General features: G+C 36.7%; 1 protein-coding gene across 2 annotated transcripts in view; it reads right to left on the reverse strand.

Annotated features, from left to right (window-relative positions):
* The window catches only part of DOCK4 (dedicator of cytokinesis 4), a 438,609-nt gene that overhangs the window by 242,950 nt on the left and 175,345 nt on the right, over positions 1–20,314 (reverse strand). For both annotated transcript variants that reach the window (XM_079149349.1, XM_079149348.1), the window contains exons 2-4: positions 7,302–7,385; positions 5,059–5,099; positions 2,775–2,830 (exon numbers count right to left, since the gene is read on the reverse strand). In XM_079149349.1, the coding sequence (XP_079005475.1) occupies positions 2,775–2,830; positions 5,059–5,099; positions 7,302–7,385 (181 nt within the window). The remainder of the gene's footprint in view (positions 1–2,774; positions 2,831–5,058; positions 5,100–7,301; positions 7,386–20,314) is intronic.

Raw genomic sequence — 20,314 nt, forward strand, 5'->3', positions numbered from 1 at the left:
TAATTCTTTCTAGAGCTTAATATAGCTAAAAATGCAAAACTGGATTTTAACACTAGAAGCAAAAGTAAATAGTGATATGAACTGTGACAGATATAGAACCTTTTATTAAGTCTACATATGACATTTTCCAAAGGTAGTACATTTATTTTGCTTTTGAAGCAGCTGTTGCAATTTAAATGATGAATATTTGGAAACAGATTATAAAATGATCTACACAAGGTCAAGGAGGGAACAATGAATTTCCAAGAAAACCTGACATCCTGCTTAACATTTAAAAAGTGACATGACCTCAGCAAGAACAAACCAGAAGTGTCCTCACACACAAACTATAACTTATGGGTCCCCATCAAGTCCTACATTGCTCTGAAAACTCAGGAAAGAACATCAAGACAATTCAATCTGTGGGAAGTTGATGGGAGGTTTGTCCACACAAAATGTAAGTTTTTAAGCACAAAATTGCCATTTGGGCAAGGCAGCTGTTTCGTATTAAATACAGAAAAACCAAAACTAAAGTGCAAATAGTCTGTCATAAGTAGTTGCCCCCAAATTATATTTTGTTCATTTATTCTGAAATGTACTTTGCAACAACTTCATCCCAGTGGGATGTCAGATTGAAAACCTGCTTCAAACAAGGCAGGTACCATCAAATTCCCACAGAAATTCTTCTCTGGGAAAATAATCATCTGGCAATCTGTGTTCTCAAATGTTTTCAGATCAACGTTTTTCTTCCAATAACAGTCCAAGAACTGTAAGTCTGAACTAACTCCAATAATTCTTTTTTAGAAAATAAAGTCTGTTCTATTCATGAGCTCTTCTGCTGCACCACACCCATCATGCCTGGTGTCAGGTAGACACCCCAGAAGCAAGTCTTTGCCAACATTTAAGCTTTCTTGGTGCATATGGAAGAGGGCAAGATATACACATTGCAAAAAAGAAAAGAAAACAAAGGTACGTGCTTTAAAACTATGTCCATTCCAATACATTTTGAGGGGCGTATGCTGACTAACTGGAGTACTGTCTGATATCCTCTTTAGCATCCCCTGCTCTTTTTTTCTCTTCTTTGGTCAGTGTCTGATAGGGGCTGGGAGGGTCCTGGGGCCAATGCAGCAGGGAATGGGAAAGAACTCAGAGGAAAGAACTGCAGGGTCTTGTTCAGGTAGGCACTGCAAGGGCTAGGATAGATCCTGGAGTTTTTAACACTGCCTATCCCAGATCACTAGGGCAGAAAGATCAGGACAAAGCAGTAGTGTGTGGCTGAAAGCTTTCTGTCCTATGCTCTGGTTTTCTTGAGTGGGGCTGGCCAGTATCAAGCTTGGGGTGGTAGAATCCAAAAGGAGTGCTTGACATTTCTGGTGGATTAGAGCTGCATATTTCTGAAGGATCTGTATTTATTACAAGATTACTATCAGCAGTGGTAAATATTAGTATTAGAATTATAGTTTTACTCTATTATTTTTTAAAAGTTACTGTTTCCTACTAATAATATTTGGTTAAAATAGCTGACATAGATAAGATATACAGTATAATAGTCTCCTAGATTCTCTTTTATTCACATAGGAAATACTCAAAATATTTATACCATAGAATCTCAGTCACTATGGTTCTTCCACTGAACTAAAATTTAAGAGTGTACCTTTATAGAGGGTGAATATAAGAATCACCATTTTTTTGCAGGGGTACTGGGGATTGAACCCAGGGGTGCTTAACCACTGAGCCACATCCCCATCCCCTTTTTTTATGTTTTATTTAGAGACAGGGTCTTGCTGAGTTGCTAGCTGCCTTGCTAAGTTCCTGAGGCTGACTTTGAACTTGTAATCCTCCTGCCTTAGCCTCCAGAGCTGCTGGGATTACAGGTGTGCAACACCATGCCTGGCAAGAATCACCATTTGAATAACAGACTTGGTACTTTTCTGGTGAAACTCAAATTTGAAGATATTATTTACTTACTGTGGTTTAAGAGTTCAAATGACAAATTGCTATTATCACTACTTCTGGAAGAATGTCATTTCTATGGCTGAATCTGTACTCTGGTTATAAAATGAAAATTATATCAATGATCCAATAAAGATTCCCTGTGACAATGGCACTAAATGTTTGTGTCCAAATCCATCTTATAATGAATGATCTGCTCATTAACTTTTGAATAGGCAGTTCTATTATTTTAACCAGGAATATCTTACTTGAGTGATATTATCCTGATAGATACTTCCAATCATTTTAGAAACAGATTGAAAAAAAATGTTAAAAATATAAGAAGTTCTATGTGATCAGTGAGCTCAATCCAACTAAGTATCATATAAATGATATTCTCTAAAGGAGAATAATGACTTTGTGGAATGCTAACACAGGATATGGTATTATGCTCATTTAGAGAAAGACAGACTTGGCTTCTTAAAATCAGTGGTGAATCAAGGAAATTCCTGGGTTTTGAGAAGACATGACTTAACATTTTATAGGTCTAACTTCCATACGTCCCTAAAAAGCAGGAAACCAAAACAACCAACACTTTCTGCTGAAGATTAAGTTAGTTCCATGATGTGCCAACAATGAGAGACCTCAGTGCCTTCGATTCAACCGTTGTCCTGCATGAGTAGATAGGTTCTGTAATTCTCTCCACCAACAGCTTTAGTGTCTCTTCATCAAACACTACCAACAATGGCCTGATCTTCTACAGTTCATTTTTCAGACTTGCATAAATTAGTAAGTCTCTCAAATTCCAAAATGGGCAATGATTCTGTGAAAATCCCCAACTACTAATAAAACTCATTTCTTACCCTTTGTTCTTTACACAGGCATTTTTCAAGTGAACATAGCTGGAAGGAAATATACCCTGGAAGAGAAAACACGAAGGTTAGGGTGGCTCGCTGTCTCTTAAGGCAGGGTAGGTTCAAATACAAATGTATAAGGCACAGACACACAGCAGGACAATATCAGGAGGAGGGAAAAACATCACCCCCACATTCCATAGACTAAAATTCCTTGTGGCATAGGCTCACTCCTTTCACTTTCTACTACCAACTCCTTTAAAAATTCAAAGATTCTCTAAAATTGAAAAAATTAAACCTCACATGCCAAATGTAATCTTTGTAAAACAGAAAGAAAAAAAATTCAGGAATTCTAAAATAAAAACCATGTTATAGAGAAAAGATGTGTAAAAATATTCTATGCATGAGTGATTTTGTCAAAAGGAACCCCGTTATTATGTTTAGCTATAATGTGCTAATAAAAACATAAAAGTAAAATATAATAAATAAAAATATGGCATAGTTTTAATAGATGTTTTGTTTTAGTTGTCCTTTTCTTCACTTCCAAACACTCATGGTTTTATTTAACCATAAACACTTTAAACAAATTAAAAAAAACTACTGTGAATTTGAAGACAGTATCTGTACTATGTGTTATGGATGATCTTTGATGGCAGCACAGAAGCAATTAATCACTATGCTGCTATTCTAATGGCATAAAAATTAAACAAAAGAAGACACACTCGCATAAAGCTTTTTAGGAGAAATGATAGGGCAAGGAAATTGTTCCTTTGTTATAAATGGGAACTCCAAAGAAACAACAACAAAATGAGCATCAATTTTATTTTCCATTAAGTGACAATGTTCTCTGAGGAATTTCTGATGTATAATCAAATGACAAAATCAATTAAATATTTATGAAAACAAATGTCATTTGAATATGTTATCACTATTATGTACCCAAGTATACATAAAACTTAATAAGCAAATTCTGTATATTAAACAGGGATACAGATTTTTTTTTTCTGGGAAAAAACAAATATGATTTAAATATTCATGTCTCCTTATCTATTTTTAAATGTCAGATTTCTCGGTCAGACTTGAAAAAAAAAACTTTTAAACAAGTTCTTGGCAACCTCCAAATTAAAAAAAAAATTTAAATGTAAAACTTAAATTTACTTCAATATGACAGGATTAACAAATGGAATAAATGTACTTAATAAGGAAAAGCTGGAATTGAAGTTTGTTAAATATGACTAAAGTAACTCAGAAGTCATAATAAATTTTTCCCAAACATTCTCTAGATGAATAATTAAATACTGAGGCTATATTTGCATGTGCCTTGCAAATGTCCAAAAACAACTTTAAATGAGGGCTAAAGTATTAAAAAATTAATTTGTATATTCTTTTGTCCTTAGGCTGTCCTTTCAGACTCATCTAAAATAATGAAGTAATTAAACACAGTTGGATAGTCCAGCAAAAGCTATATTTAAGCAAAAAGATAGACAAAAGAGTATAGATACCTTATGTTGTATTTTGAGAATGAGAAATGAAACATTTTCTCATTAACAATTTTTATATTATATAGCTAGAATTAAACAAAAAAATGAATATGCCATATAATCAAATATCAGAGACTGTATGAAGTATGAGTGAAAGCTGAGGAGATTAGAATAAGGTAGAAAAACATAGATATTAGTAAGGATTAATGTCAATATCACAAACTATCCCAATGAAAGATAAAACAAAAATCACATTACTTCCTACTATAATTCCTGAGGATTTATATAAGTATATAAAGGATAAAGAATCTTAGTGTCTGTCTGGAATAGTAAGAAAGGTGGGCATTTTTATAATATGATTTTCCAGGTTTCAGTTCCCCAAACCCAAGGAAACTCTTAATGTGCCACTAAAATGAACCTGTTTCTCCACACCAGTGTTTACAAATGATACCACAGAAGACTTAAAGATTAAATACCTCTATTCCATATTTCTTTTGGAAATATATCTCCCCTGCCTGAGTTTTAATTCAGTTCTCTGAGAAACTAACACTTCAAAAAGATTTTGTTTATATATAATGAGCTTATTAAGGTTTTCTCGGTACAATTTTTGAGAGCTATACGGGATTATCATTTGAGTAGCATATCTTAACTATAATCCAAGTTCAAAGGAATTTCAAGAATTATAAAAATCTGTATTACCATATTGCATTTTAACTAAGAGTGCCAAGTATAATTGCAATTGTATAGTAAGATAATTTAAACAGTTATCTTTTTGTAAAATCCTATAATTACAGTTAGAAATAAGTTTTTACCTTGATATTTGGGTTTTTTAAGGCAAATCCTCTGTACCAGCCTGTGGAGAAATAATCAGTCACATTTTGATAAACCATTGTAATATTTAAAAGATAACAAATAATTCCAAACTAATTTGTTCTTTGCTGATGAAATTTTACCCTACATGTAAGTACTTTATTAACAAACAGGTGGCAGTCAGAATTAAGTTAGAAAATAGCTCAAGTAACCACTAGTTTAAGTGTTTTATTAACAAACTTAAAAATTATACAACTTTATGTAACAAACAGAAACATGCAAATTGAAATAAACTCTTGGGAATCAGCACTGGGTTTTAATTCTCACTTTACAAATTACCAGCTATTGCACCAATTTTCCCCATTTTATAAAATGTCACCCTATGTATAAGTGAACTTAGTGAATGTGCACATGATGTAATATATTTCTAAATTTTGCTTGCCTTTCTAACCAGCACAGACTCCATCACCAAACAATAGTGTCAGACCAACAGCTGTACAGTGAATTCTCATACCTTAAATCCACTATCTTGGATTAGGATTTGTTTCATACCAGAAGAGGAAAGCCAGGTCTCACCACTCTCAGAATGAACTGGCATACCTTCAGCAGCACTATGTCTGTTCAGTGAGTTCACTGTAATTTTTATTCTGTAGAATGCTTATTATTTAAGCTCTAAGCAATCTGAATCGATTTTACAGTACTATAAGGAGAACATGTCTTTTATAATTGAAAACAAATGTAAAGTATACGTATGAATATATATGATTAACATATAGCCCCCTTTAAAAGTATTATTTTCAGACTGCATTATTTTCAAGTGCCAAAACCATTCTGCTTCTTGGTAGGAAATTATTTGGCTATGCCATAAAATGTTCTAATTGAATGATTAATTGAATTCTTGAAAGCAAATATGTGAGCTTTGTATTTAAACATTTTTGTTCCTCATAATGCATTTTCTAAAAGGATATGCAGTAATGTATATCATTTTTAAATTGGTCTGAAGAAAGCAGAATGAATGGAAAGTCAGAATAAATATCTCAGGGTTTTCAAGATTCTCATAAGGGCAGATCCAACAAATATATCATAAATTATTATCCTAACAGAAACCAAAACTTTTTGAGAATTGCAGAGATATAATAGAGAGGTTTCTGTCCAATTATACCATAAGGTTTCAGATGACAAAATACCTCCCATTAGATATGGAGGCCATTTTCATGCACCAGTTCAAAATAAATTTTGTATTAACCTGTATACAAAGTAAAAATGGACAAAATGCATCTAGTAATGACAAAGGAGATTTTATTACAGAGATATCAATTACAGAGAACAGAACAAACACCTATGGATCACCGTCATTTAATGCCGTCATTTAATCTTCCTAAATTCAGTTTTGTTAGGGGGCATGCAATTTAATCTATGCGCAAACTTGATAAGATAGAATATTATCATATTATAAATTCCTAGTAAGGAAAGCCTCTAGGAAGAAAATGGATATTTTTGGATATTCTGATGATGCTCTAAAATGTAGTCACTTTGTTAACAAGGAAAAAAGAAAAGGCAGTCGTTTCATCTGGGATCTCTTTGAGTACTGGAGTTCAAGGATGTTTCATAGAACAGAAATGGAAACATGTGAGAATATATTAGACACCTTTAATGAGTTACCTGCCACATAAATTAATGATAATCAGATAAGGTCGTATAATATAGTCTACTAACATTTCAAATGTATTGAATAATTTCACTCCCAATTTTGGAAGAGGAAAAAACTGCAAAACTAGAGCTGACTTGGCCTGGACAGGAGTCTTCCTGAGGTTAACCAGCCTCAGGTAAGCCATTTCTGGGCTGGACCTCTGTTTCTTTTTGTTGCAAGGCAGGGCAGGTGGGGTGGTTGGGCAGGGGGTGGGATCTGCTAGACCCTTGAGATTCTGAGAAAAGCCTCTTGGTTTGGCACTGAGTCATGAACTCCCGCAGAGTTGCTTAGGTAGTTTTTTATGTTGCCATATAGTGACTATAAGGAAATAATATCAGGAAAAAACACAATCACCTTTAAAAATACCAAATGTTGCTTTTCCATAAGCCAAACATTCACTACACAAGAAACAAGTTTTGCCAAAAACAGTTGGCTGTAACTACTGGAAAATTTCCAGAAATTAACAGAGGAAAGAACAGATTTGTAAACTTCATAGAATCCTGGGTTAAGGAGATTGCTCATATGACCTTAAACAATCACCATCGGGCCACTCACCATCACACTTCTCCAGGATCTGAACTGTGTCCCCAATTTCCAATGACAGGCCATATGGGACAGTTCCTCGAAAACTGGCAATAACTGTAAGAGATGATATGGAATATATCATCACATCACTTATAGTCAGTTATATTGCTTACAATTAAATGTTATAGACTAGAAAAAATGGATGAGAACAGGAAGTCACTTTAATAGCTAGAACCTGCTGTCATTTCTCTTTTATATATTTTTATAGAAAATAATTTGTTTATATAGTTTGCCAAGTTCTTAGTGAAATAAACATTATAAACATGCATTTCAAGGCAGAATTTACCATTAATATACAAAACATCAAGTGTATTGTCCAACAACATATAAGCAAAGGTATTTCCTGAAGAGGTCTGTGAGAGCCTGTGTCTCCAATGAACTGCTAAACTCCCCCCTCAATCCAGGTACCTGACAGGGTAGTTAATAAATACATGTTCCATAGTAAATAAAAACATTTCTTACTTATTATTAAGCTTTGCTTCCCTTTCTTCTATACTGTTTGAAGCAAATGTCCTTTCCCTAGACTGTAAACTCCTCAAGAGAAAGGACCACATCTATTTGCTACTATGTCCCCAAGGACCTTGTCAAGGTTGTGGCTTAAAAGCAGTCTTCCCGTGGTAGCAATCAATGGTGACATTTTATTTAATAATGACTGTGTCCTCCCCTAAGACTAAACCCACAGCCACCACAATTCCCACATGCCTTATTCTCCGTATCATTTGGAATGGGGAGATCACCATTAGTTAAAGATTAATGGCTTAGATTGTTTTCATAAAAAAAAAAAACTGCAGAAAGGGGAGAACTAGGATATGCTATCTGCAGATAGGATATGCAAGGATTAGTCATCCCTAGGCTACTCCAGGAATTATAGGAAGAATGAAGTTCAATCATTCTCCCCTGGATACAAGCTGGAGTCATAAGAAGGATGGAGAAATAGAGAAAATATATCTCAACACACAAATAGAGACAGAACTTCTCCTATCAAACTCTATGGACACTGAAATCAACTTGCAATTCACAGGGGACAAAATGGAGTTTTTTAAAGGCAAAAGTATTTTCAGTGACTTTTATAATTTTGTTTTGGGTAGTGAGGTTTAGCTACAACTCCAATCCCTGAAGTAAGTTTCTGTTACTTTTGGGAATGTATTTGAAAAGACTGAAGGAACACATGAATCTGTCAAAAATCAAAACATACTAATAAGTAATGGCTTTGAGAGAAATCTCAAGCCCTTTCATGATCTCAAAACAAAATTAACAGTAGAGATCAAAACATAGGACAGAAAATGCAACCCAAAGTACCATAAGACGGATGAAAATAACTACGTAGGAACCAATTTAGAACATTTTAGACAAGCACTAATTTATGATGTCATTTTCTAATTATAACCATAAATACCATATTGCCTCATATCAGTGTGCAAGATGTTTGCTTGAAAAATAATCAAGAGTCTATGCATCCTGAACTGTCACTCCATGTAACTTTTTTTTAAAATTTATTTTTATTGTAAACAAATGGGATACATGTTGTTTCAGTTTGTACATGGAGTAACAGCATACCATTTGCATATTCATATATTTACATATAGAGTAATGATGTTTGATTCATTCCGTTATTTTTTCCTTCCCCCCACCCCTCCCACCTCTCTTTTCCCTCTGTGCAGTCCCTCCTTCCTCCATTATTGTCCCCCTCCCACCCCCCATTAAGTGTCATTCCATGTAACTTTTAGAAACCTTCTTACACAGGAGAGCAACAATTGGACAGTAGAATGATCAGTTTAAAAGACTTCTATACAAGCTTGCACAAGAATTGTCTTTCTAAACTCATAAAGTTACCTCAACTTCTCTTAACCAGGTCGTTCAACACCTGGCACCATGGATGCTACTCTTAGACACCGAGTGCACGGACTTCCCAATCCAGTTTTAAATCCAGCTCTTACCATACACAGAAGCCCTTGTACACCCAAGAAATACCTTCCCTGCTGCTGGTTGCCCTGCCCCTCCCCTTACCATCTTGAACTCGGCAGTTTAAGATGTGAATTTCATTTGTTCACCTGTCTTTCGTGCTCTAAGCTACTGGGTTTAGACTACATTGTGTTATGAAACTGCTCTAAGGTCTCCAGACCCCTCCCAGTGGCCACAGTCACATTGCCTTTCAGTGCACTGTGTTCTCTAAGTCTTCTACTGCTTCTCCCACATCTTCCAGCTTCTCTAGACCTCCCTTCTTAGCCCACCTTTTAAATGTTGCTATCGTTCACGATTCTATCCTCAAGGTGCTGCAGTATAAAGGCTGTGGTAGAGGAAAACACCATTGAGAGTGGCATTATGACATATGAGTTCATACCTCAGTCTTACTACTTATTAGCTATGGGACCTTGGTCTAGGTACCAACCCTCAGAATCTCCATAGGGTTTTTGGGCAAATTCAGGCAATAAAGAAGGTGCTATAAAAGGTACTAGGGGATTACATAGGCATCTACCTAAAATAATTAACTATATTATCTTGTATATTTCAGTCAGTTAAAAAACAGTTCCGTTGTCAATACTTTTCCTCTTTATCCATATACATTCTCCCTAGATGAAAAGGGTTCCAAGAATTTCCAAATTAAATGTTGATACATAACTTTCGAACTTTCTCTCCAGTCCTGATCTGTGCCCCAAGCTACTGACACAAACTTCCAACTTGGGTATCTCCATTCGGATGTCTACATATCTAAACTTAAAACACAGTATGCCTCTAACTGAATTCATCATCTCCCATATTCCAGCAACCAAGTCCGAGCTACTTCTCTCTCCAAGCATCCACTTTAAAATGTTAACTTACTCAGTCATAAAGAAGAACGACTTTATGACATTTCCTGGTAAATGGATGGATCTGGAGACTATCATGCCAAGTGAAATAAGCTTATCCCCCCAAACCAAAGGTTGAATGTTCTCTCTGATATGTGGAGAACAACCAACAAGGGTAAGGAGGGGAAGAAGAGAAGTGTAGTAGATTAGATCAAAAGGAATGAATGAAGTGAAGGGAGGAGGATGGGAAAAGGAAAGACTGTGGAAGGAATCAGACATAACTTTCCTATGTTCATATATGAATACACCATAGTGAATCTCCACATTATGTACAACCACGAGATTGGGATCCTAATTAGAATAAGATGTACTCCAAGTTTGTATAAATATGTCAAAATTGACTCTATTGTCATAACTAAAAAGAACTAATTTAAAAAGAAATAAAATATTAATCTCCTACTGTTATTCTTCAGTGGATTTCTCTGTGTATCACAAGAAGACCATTGTAAAACTGTCTAGGAGGTCTCCCTGGCTCAATGATTGTCTTTCTTGAACATCATGTTGAGTTACTTTTGATTTTGTTACATTTATCTTTGATTGTTTTTGTACACAGCTCTTCTTCCTCCTTTGCCCCCTTTCTCCTTTCTCTCCCTCTCCCTCTCCACACCAGGGATTGAACCCAGGGGTGCTTAACCACTGAACAACATCCCTAGCCCTTTTTTTTAATTTGCAGACAGGGTCTTGCTAAGCTACTTAAGGCCTTATTAAGCAGCTGACTTTGAACTTGTGATCCTCCTGCCTCAGCCTCCCAAGCCACTAGGAACATAGGTATATACCACTGTGCCTGGCAGAAAACTTCTTAAAAAAAAAAAAAAAAAAAAAAAAAAAAAGGTTATACAATATAGTATCGGATAATGGTTTAATGAGGTTAATTATTTTCCTCTTATTTCATGCTCCCGCGTAGCTCATACAATGGTCAGAAGTTTCCAAACCACATTATCCTCCACTGTTCTCTGTTCTGTTGAATGAAGGCACCAACCACTGACTCTTCAGGTCAGAAACCCACACGCTCTCATCCATATGCACCATCCATTACCATGTCACAATGATCTTGTCTTCTAAATATCTCATGAAACCACCTTTTGTCAACATCTCTACTCCCTGCACCCTGGCCTTGCAATCACCTCCTGCCTGGCTCTCTCCAGCAATCTCCTAATATATCTATGCACACTTCCTTTCCGACTCATTTCTCACACAACAATCCAGAGGTCTTTTAAAAAAATGTACATTGGATGATGTCATCCTCCTCCTGAATTTATCAGAACTCTAAGAATAATATAAAAATTACTACCCTAGCCTGTAAGGCCCTGCCCTTAGGTCTCATTCCTTACATCTCAACCCTCATTCTGTACTCAGGGCAATCATCTGTAAATACCCTCCTTGGTATATTCATTCTACAAAGGACTTTGTGCATGACAGGCCTCTTACAAGGAATGTTATTTCTTTACCTCCTTACCAAAATCCCCATCTTCATCCTTCAGATACCAGCTCAGTGGTCTCTTTCTCAGGGAGCCCTTCCTTGATGCAAAGCCTTTCACCCCAACTGACATGTACTCACAGCACCACATTCTATTTAATCATACCCCTTATTCATGCAAGTTTGGGAATGATGGCTCTTACAACAGACTGTCAACTCCATGGGTGAAGAACTGTGTCGGTTTCAACTTATAATTGTATACCCATTTCAGCACAGAGTATGGCACAGAATCTGAGCTCAGCAAATAATTGTCAAGTAAATGAATGAGAGCGTGACCATTACTTTTAAATATCTTCTCTGAAGTAATCAAATTCCTGTATTATTGGGAATACTATTTTAAGAGGGTGCTTCAAATCCTGCTTCAATACCAAACTGTATTGCCTGTGAAAACTCATTCTGTCACAGGAACTATTTGAAGGTAGAGTGAGAATTTTTCTCAGTTGTACCCAATTATTAATTCATTTTTAATCCAGTCTGTAAGAGTGAATTCTGATTTTATTCATCGGTTTGTACTATTTAATAACTATTCAAGATAAGCTAATAAGTTCATTAATCTCATTAGCCTTCAGATGCCTCCCCTATAAAACAAAGGAGCAAGACCTAAGAAACTGAAAGGCCCTTGCCAACCTGACATGCTGAGTCTGGAAGAAGCCTTTCAGCTCAGAACTGACATGGCATAACATGTATTCAAGAACTCTGTCCCTAACCCAGTCTAGTTTGTCACTGCCTCTGATCAAATGACATCTGTTCCCATCTACAACAGCCATGTCAGAAAGCCACAGGAATAGACGTCTCTTAGCATCTCACAGAAGAGCCTAACAGCTGTTGTCCTACTGCCTTTCCAGGCTCACTTCTGCCCTCTCTCTCCGCACACTGCCTATGCTCCAGTTCTCATCAAGCTCTTGCCTGTAGCCCTAGTGCCTTTATACATATTATTTCTTCTTGGGGTCTTGCTTTCTCCAACTTCTCTATACAAGGAGCTAAAAAGTAGCCTCAATTTAAGTCTTAGCTCCAATGTTAGGCCTTTAGAAGATTTCCTGAAGCGAGTCCTTTCCTTTCTTGGTCCTTGGATCCATATGGAATCAATTACTCCTTCAGTTATTTTCCCAAGACACACTGACTACACCTCAAGCAGAGAGCAGAGATCAACATGAATGCCTGAGTACACACATGGAGTAAAACACCCACAGGGAAGGGAATAAATGGATGGACAATGGCACAGAAAGATGGTACCCAAGTTTTAATGGATTCAGACACCCTCACAGACATCTGTCATAATGTCTAAGTAGTAAATACTAAACGACAGATCATATTGGAGAACTCTTTCAGGATACAGTTCAAGGTATGACTTTGATTTTACTTCTGAAATGGCAAGCTACTCTGAATCTTTGAGTTAGACAAGTAACTCCACCTTTCTGTGTACTAATGAATACTACACTAGCCAAGATATTTAGGCTTTAGATTATAAAACAGAAAACTGAAAGAAGAAAGAAACTCAGGGCAAAAGAAAAAAAGATTGGAAAACATGCCTGGTGCATGTTTGTTACTGGTAGCATATAATATATCACAAACTAAAGATAATTAGTTTAGCAAAGACTCAGGGACAACAGATGTGTTGATAAAGTCTCAAGTGGCATTTCAATCAAATGCACTTAAAGCATATGTTATTTTTAGATTTAATTTTGGAAACAACTTTCCAACCAAACCTTGTTAACTTTCTCCAAATGTTTTTGTATAAATTAAATCTATAGTTGAAAATTCATCTATGTCGCCAGTAGCCACCTTAAGTAGCCACCTCCTCACCCTTGTTTCTTCATTGCACACTTCCTAGGGCAGGTTTTTTCCCCAATAATATTGGGGAAAATAACACATCATGTTGGTCCCTTGATTTCACTTTTTCGTTTGATTTCTTACAAGTACAACAGTTTCTTATAAATTGAACTTTAGGAGCTACAAGAAAAGATCTCAGAGCCTCAAACCTGGCAGAGCTGGAAATACAAAGACCCAGGACTGTTGTTTTAGTCAAAAGGTCCCTGAGAGAACAATTTTAAAGAACATATAAAAAACTGCTGTGCAATGTCATATGCATCTCTCCCCATTTACTACTATGTATAATTTATTTGGATTAATAAATAAGCATATAAACAGATTATATTCAAGTCCTTAAAAAGCCTGTGCATAGGGAAAGCACTAAATTATAGTGCAACCATGCTGAAAGGATGTCAGCACCAGCTGGCTAGTCTAACTTACAATGCCATTCTTTCAATAATGTTATCATTGCAGTCCCTACTGACAGTTTATTAAAACTTTAAGTTTTAATACCTGTGAGAGACATTCTCAAATACAACTATTTAATATTTTCTATGAGGAAGGTAAAATAAAGTGGAAGGCTGCTATGGAACAGGGGCTCATTTCTTAGTGTTGATGATATCATTTGCTTACATTAAGAACAGATACATGTTTTAAAGCATTTGAACTTAATACCAAGGAATTTAATCTCAGAAACAAGACTTTTAAAAATAGAAAATCAAAAACTTTTATAAGTCAACTGTGTAGCTCTAAATTGCAGGCAATAACACATTCTTCATCATCAGTGTCAAAATAATATTTACAATGATTCTCCTTGACACAATTTAGTTCAAGCCCAGCAAATGCTGCCCTTGGCCTTTACAGGCTGACAATCTAAGATGAATGGAACACAGAACAGGAAAAAAATAATGAAAATGCTTGGTCCCTGGTGGCCCAAAGCAAGGAAACTCATCTCTCTAAGACAGAATTTTGGCTTAATCTTTCTGGTAAGAAGATCTCCAATACATGATCAAGTTGTGGTCTACAAGGTCACTTAGAAGTGCTGCTTACAATGTGGGATGTGATAATGCTGTTCTCAAGTTCAGAACCCAACAGTATCACAGGGAAACTTGGCGCTTACAACAAAAACAAACTATGACTGTATCATAAATTAGATATAAAACTTTTACATCAGTTAACTGTAACAATTTTAAACTCTTTAATACTGATATTCAAAGCACAGCACTGACATTGCAGACATTCCACAGGAATTATGAAGCACTTCAGAGGACATTTAAAAATGGTTCTTTTTCTACGTCCATGTTTGTTTTACAAGGTACATTTGGCTCTTGCCTGTCAAGACTATAAGTATACTTAGGTTAATTTGCTCTTGTGAGATCACTTGGGGGGCTCACAAAGGGAGAAAAGGTAGAATTCCTAAAGAACCTGGATAAGAGCTTTGAGGATATAAGAGAAAAGGAAAGGGGATTAAGAACTAAATTCTTCCCAGGTGCTTTATTTCATGAAGTGGGCAAACTGTGAAGAAGAGGGAAAGGGGTCAACTCTTTAGCGCTTGCACAGAACCCTTGTAGGGAAAGATAAAACATGATGGGGAAGCCAAGTGATGATCTATCAAAGGCACTCCAATTTGTTAGAGTTGCCTGGGGGCAGGGCTTGAGGAAAGACAGGCAGGAACATCTGGAGATTTCTACTAGTACCATCACTTTGGAAGTATAGGGTAGAACTTTCTCCCTTATCCTTTCCTGTCTTTTTGCTTCAAACGATGATGTTAGGGGCAAGGTGGTAATTCCAACCTCAGGGGACTCCTAGCTGGCTATTAGGGTGACAGCATGACCATGGATGGGGTAGGTGGTCCAGAAAGAATGGGAAGAAAAAAAAATAAAAGGAAATGTGGGAAAAAGTGATGCAACAGGACTGATGCTCAAAAGGAACCCAGGAAAAAGAGAGAAATGCAGCCTGTACTCCATCTTCTGTTCTTCAGACCTGCCACGTATTTGTATCTGCAGTGGACTATGTCCACATGGCTCAGGCAACTTGTGGGTATGCCTGAGAGGCACCGATGTATGCACACTAACAAAAAGAAATCCATTATATGCCACAGTTCCCGTGGTTAGCCTTTGAGACATGAGACACAACTCCCTGCTGGTCTTTGTGCCCTTGAAAGATCAGAAGTATATTGAAAAAACTTTAGCCAACAAGTGGCAAGTACCAACTAAAGACCTATCACTATCCCTGACAATTAAGAGGGTTTTCTATCAGGAACTTCAGAATTTCATCTTACTTGAACCACTGCCATTTGGATTCCAGGCAAAGCATGACTTTGGCACTGTGATGTACTACCCAGATTCCTGTCCAGAAATGCATGGCTTATACCATTGGGAGTGCTGAGCAGGCCATGCTCAGTTTCCAGTGCCCTTCTAGAATGGCCTCATCTGAAGAGTGCTGCTTTGCCCAAGGTCCAGCCCCTCTACCAGGACAGCTTGCATCTGATGAAGATCAGACCCTCACATTGTAATTTGCTGCAACTCTGAAAAGCCCTTCCAGTTTAGGTCATATAAGCTGTCACTGGGCCTGCATCACTGTCGACCTCTTGCTTCTGTCTATTCCTGTTTCCTTCCTCTCCCTTCCATGGAGTGAATCCCAAGAACACTTCTTGAAATACCCTTCATACTACTCTCCAGGTCAGGGTTTGCTTCCTAGGTGGTCTAACCTGCTACAAGCTTTAAAGCTTTTCCCATTCAGAATTTACTTTCTGTCCAATTTAGTTTCAAGTCCTGTATTTTTAAGAGAGAAGAAAAATGACATTTGTTCTAAGGTTTTGCCCCCAGCTCCACCAATGGTACCAGGAATTGAACTCAGGGATACTTAACCACTGAGCCACATCCCCAGCCCTTTTTATTTTTTATTTTGAGACAGAGTCTTGCTAAGTTGCTTAGGGCCTCACTAAATTGCTCAGGCTGGCTTTGAACTTGAGATTCTCCTGCCTCTACCTCCTGAGTCACTATGATTACAGATGGGCATCAGTCACCATGCTCAGCTAGGTTTTGCTAAATTCATTATGTTTTAGTTCCAATATCCTATGATGTATGCATTTCAGTTCCTATTTTAGAGACGGAGAAAAAACCAAAACAAGAAGAGTCAAATAAGAGAAATACAATGTCAGAAGGGAATTATACCAAATGAAGATCTCTTTCATGACATTGTCACTGCGGCAATAAATGAAGCAGTTTTATTCCCCATAGAATCATGAGTACATTCTTTACACCTTGGTTTTTGTGTCACAAATACAAAGGCACTTTCCTAAGTGGCTATGAGAACTGAAGGTCAAAAAATAAAACTTTAATTATTCCATTTACCTATCGGTACTTTTAAAAACAACTTAAAATGACAGAAAAGGTTATGGTTTTAGCCAACTTACAGCCACATGGAGCATCTTGGAAGAGAGAGCTTAGATAATCATCTCAAAAGCCTCCTAGCACACGGGAAAGGGGCACAGTGTTAAACAGAGAGATGGAGCCCTAGCATTTAGCCCCACTCTTTAGGAACCCTTTGGTCCTTGGTTCTACCATTTGCTATTCCAGGATGCCACCATCGGCCTGACCTAGCTCCCAGAATGTCATGACAATCAAATGAATGTATGAGAATGTGATCTGTAAATCTATAAATGTAAGTAAATGTCGGGTATTATTTTTTCATCTTTGCTAATTGAAAATTTGGAGGCTGAAACTGAATCTTCTATACATTTAAAAGCCAAAATAAGGCCTCCACTTATAAAAGTAATTGAAAGACTTTCTCTTTTTTGTTATTTTACCTTCCTGGAAGTCATCATTAATAAGTTAAAGTTAGATTAAGGTGCTCCAGAGGGAAAAAGCTGATATGACTGCTCTTTCTGATTGAAAAAGAAAAAAAGTGGAGAACAAAAAGGCAAAAAAAAAAAAAAAAAAAAAAAAAAAAAAAAAAAAAATCTTGGGCAATGATAAATAATGAGTTAGAAGGATTTTCCCAAAATGCTAGAGCAGGGAAAGTAGGGGAAGAAGCTCAGTTTTTCACATCACCTTGCTGCAACAGTATGTTATTAGGAACAGACAGTACCACAAGGGGAAAAATCACATGTCACAAAGCAGGATGAAGTTATAGAAAATAATAATTGCTTTCCCCATAATCCAATGAAAGTGAAAACTTTTCATTAATAAGCAAAATACCATGAACACACACTCACACACACACACACATCCCATCTGAGGAGATCATATTTTAGGTTCCCACTATCACTTCCTCTTCTGTTCTGATGACTAAGCCAATTGACAATTTGGAATAAGCACTGAACTAATTTTTAGCCACAGACAACTAGTCACAAAAGAGTTCTCAAGGAAATTGAGGAGCCAGTCAATAGTTTAATGGAGAAATAGAGGAACAAAGTCCAAAGATCCTTCAAAATCTAGCTCCCATACACCCTCTTCCAATCTCATCCTTTACAAACATTTTCTTTTTTTTTTTTTTTTGGCGGTACTGGGGATCGAACTCAGGGCCTTGCACTTGCGAGGCAAGCACTCTACCAGCTGAGCTATCTCCCCAGCCCCCTTTACAAACATTTTCAATAGTCATGTTGAAACTCTTCTATGTGCCTTTCTGCAAGCGATACAAAGGTTTTTTCCTTCCTCTTATGATTCAAGCCTCCTGCTGCCCCACAAAACAATTCAAGCATCCTGTACAGGGAAGACTTATTCTATCCCCCAATTCCACTACACCTCTCCCACTTAGATCCCTCTGACATGTACTACACTCACCACCTCTAGGTTTTGGGCTCTTTATGTCCTAGCACCCAGCACAGTGCATGATACCTAGTGAATACTCAGTAAAATCAATGAAAGACACAATGAAATAAAATCACCATGGTGTAGTTTACACCATGTACATATTGGTCACCTTTTATGTGCCCAAACTGTGGTAGACTTAAATATAATGATAAAGGTAACACTTTGCACCTGGTTGGTTGAGTGTACAAATCCTGAGAAAGAACTAGATTTCTGTATCTTTTAGTTCCTATAAATCATAGTTCAGAGTGTACAAATAGGCAACTCTTCTGCCTCTTGGATTTTGCCACTTAATCATTCAATTCAGCATTTCCTTTGCATGCATTTATTAATTTTTATCCATTTTATCCTTTCTATTATCTGTAGAAATCTTGTTATCCCACCATTAAATGTATCTTTGAGTAGAGACTAGTGGTTCAGCAGAGATTCTAGAAATGAGGAACTATTAATTGTTCATCAAATACCATTAAAATGAACCAGAAGACAGGGACCCAGTTCACACAAACACTGCCTTGAAGTGCTATCACCCCTTTCCCACCAAAAAGCATTCCCAAACCACATCTCTACATGTGATGAAATCCATGAATTATAAATTTCATTACTGGTGTCACCAGTCTCGAATCTCGGTTAAGGTGTTATTTGTTGAGTTTCTCCACTATACAGTGACTGGTTCTTCCTTTTTAATTAATAAAAAAGGAGATACTTTGAGACTATGCAAATATACTCTCAGCAACTTCATAGCATCTAGTGACGATTCTTGCCTGTAACCTTAGCCATTTCTAACTTTAATGTTTTTCCACAAGGCTATTCAAACATAGTCACATCATTTCAATCACAATCAAAACCCACAGTGTGGGTCCTTTCTGAAATGGGCACAATATACTGAGTTTGACTTCATTTCTTAAATATAAAGCATAAAATTAACATTCCAACATAAGTATCCTTGAGATGACCTACTCAATATATAATATAAAATTTCATTTGTTTCAGATAATAAAAACATTTCATTTTGAGAAAATTAAAAATTAACATATTTTTGCCTGATTTTCTCTCTCTGTTAAGACAGTGTCTCACTAAGTGGCCGAGGCTAGTCTCTAACTTGCAATCCTTCTGCCTCAACCTCTCAAGTCACTAGGATTACAAAAGTATGCTACCATGCCCGCCCCCAATTTTCTCTTTAAATGCTACTGAATAATCTATATGTATGTTTTTGATGAAAGTTAGCTTTTAAACTGCTTCAGTCAACATTTTCAAGGTAAATTCAGGGTCTTGTCATCAACTACTGTTATGGTGTAGATATGAGGTGGCCCCCATAAGCTCACATGTGAGATAATGCAAGAAAGTTTAGAGGTGAAATGACTGGGTCATGAGAGCTTTGATCTAATCAGTATATTAATTCACTTTTAATTAACTGGGTGGTAACTGTAGGCAAGTAGGGTGTGGCTGGAAGCAGGTCGTTGGGGTGTGCCTTTGGGGCTTCTATTTTATTCTCCTTGAGAGGAGCTTGCTCTCTGCTTCCTGATTGCCTGCCATGTCCTGAGCTGCTTTCCTCCACCACACCACACCTTTCTGCCATGGTATTCTGCCTTATCTCAGGTCAAGAGCAACAAAGTCAGCCATATATGGACTGAGACCTCTGAAATTGTGAGCACCACATAAACTTTTCCTCCTCCAACTACAGGTTTGAACTAAAACTTTCTATCTTCACTGCACTTAGTGATTTGTAAGGGAATCTTGGTACACATATTCATTTCTTTTATTTCATTGCAGGACCCTACCCTTCCAAATAATTTCATATAATAGTAGTTACTTTTAATGAAGATCTTACACCTTACTGATGTTCACAGCAGCTATCAAAAGTTATTAATTCCTTTGCATATTATATTAGAACTGATAGTTAAAATCTTATATTGACAACAAACTATAGTGAGTCTCAATCTTACCAAAGATTTCCATTTCAGAGATTTTTGAAGTTGCCTATTTAGAATCAATTACTGGATTCTCAAGCAACCTAACAGATTAATAGCAGGTGAAGTA

This window comes from Sciurus vulgaris (genome assembly GCF_902686455.1).
Source record: "Sciurus vulgaris genome assembly, chromosome: 8".
NCBI classification, from domain to species: domain Eukaryota; kingdom Metazoa; phylum Chordata; class Mammalia; order Rodentia; family Sciuridae; genus Sciurus; species Sciurus vulgaris.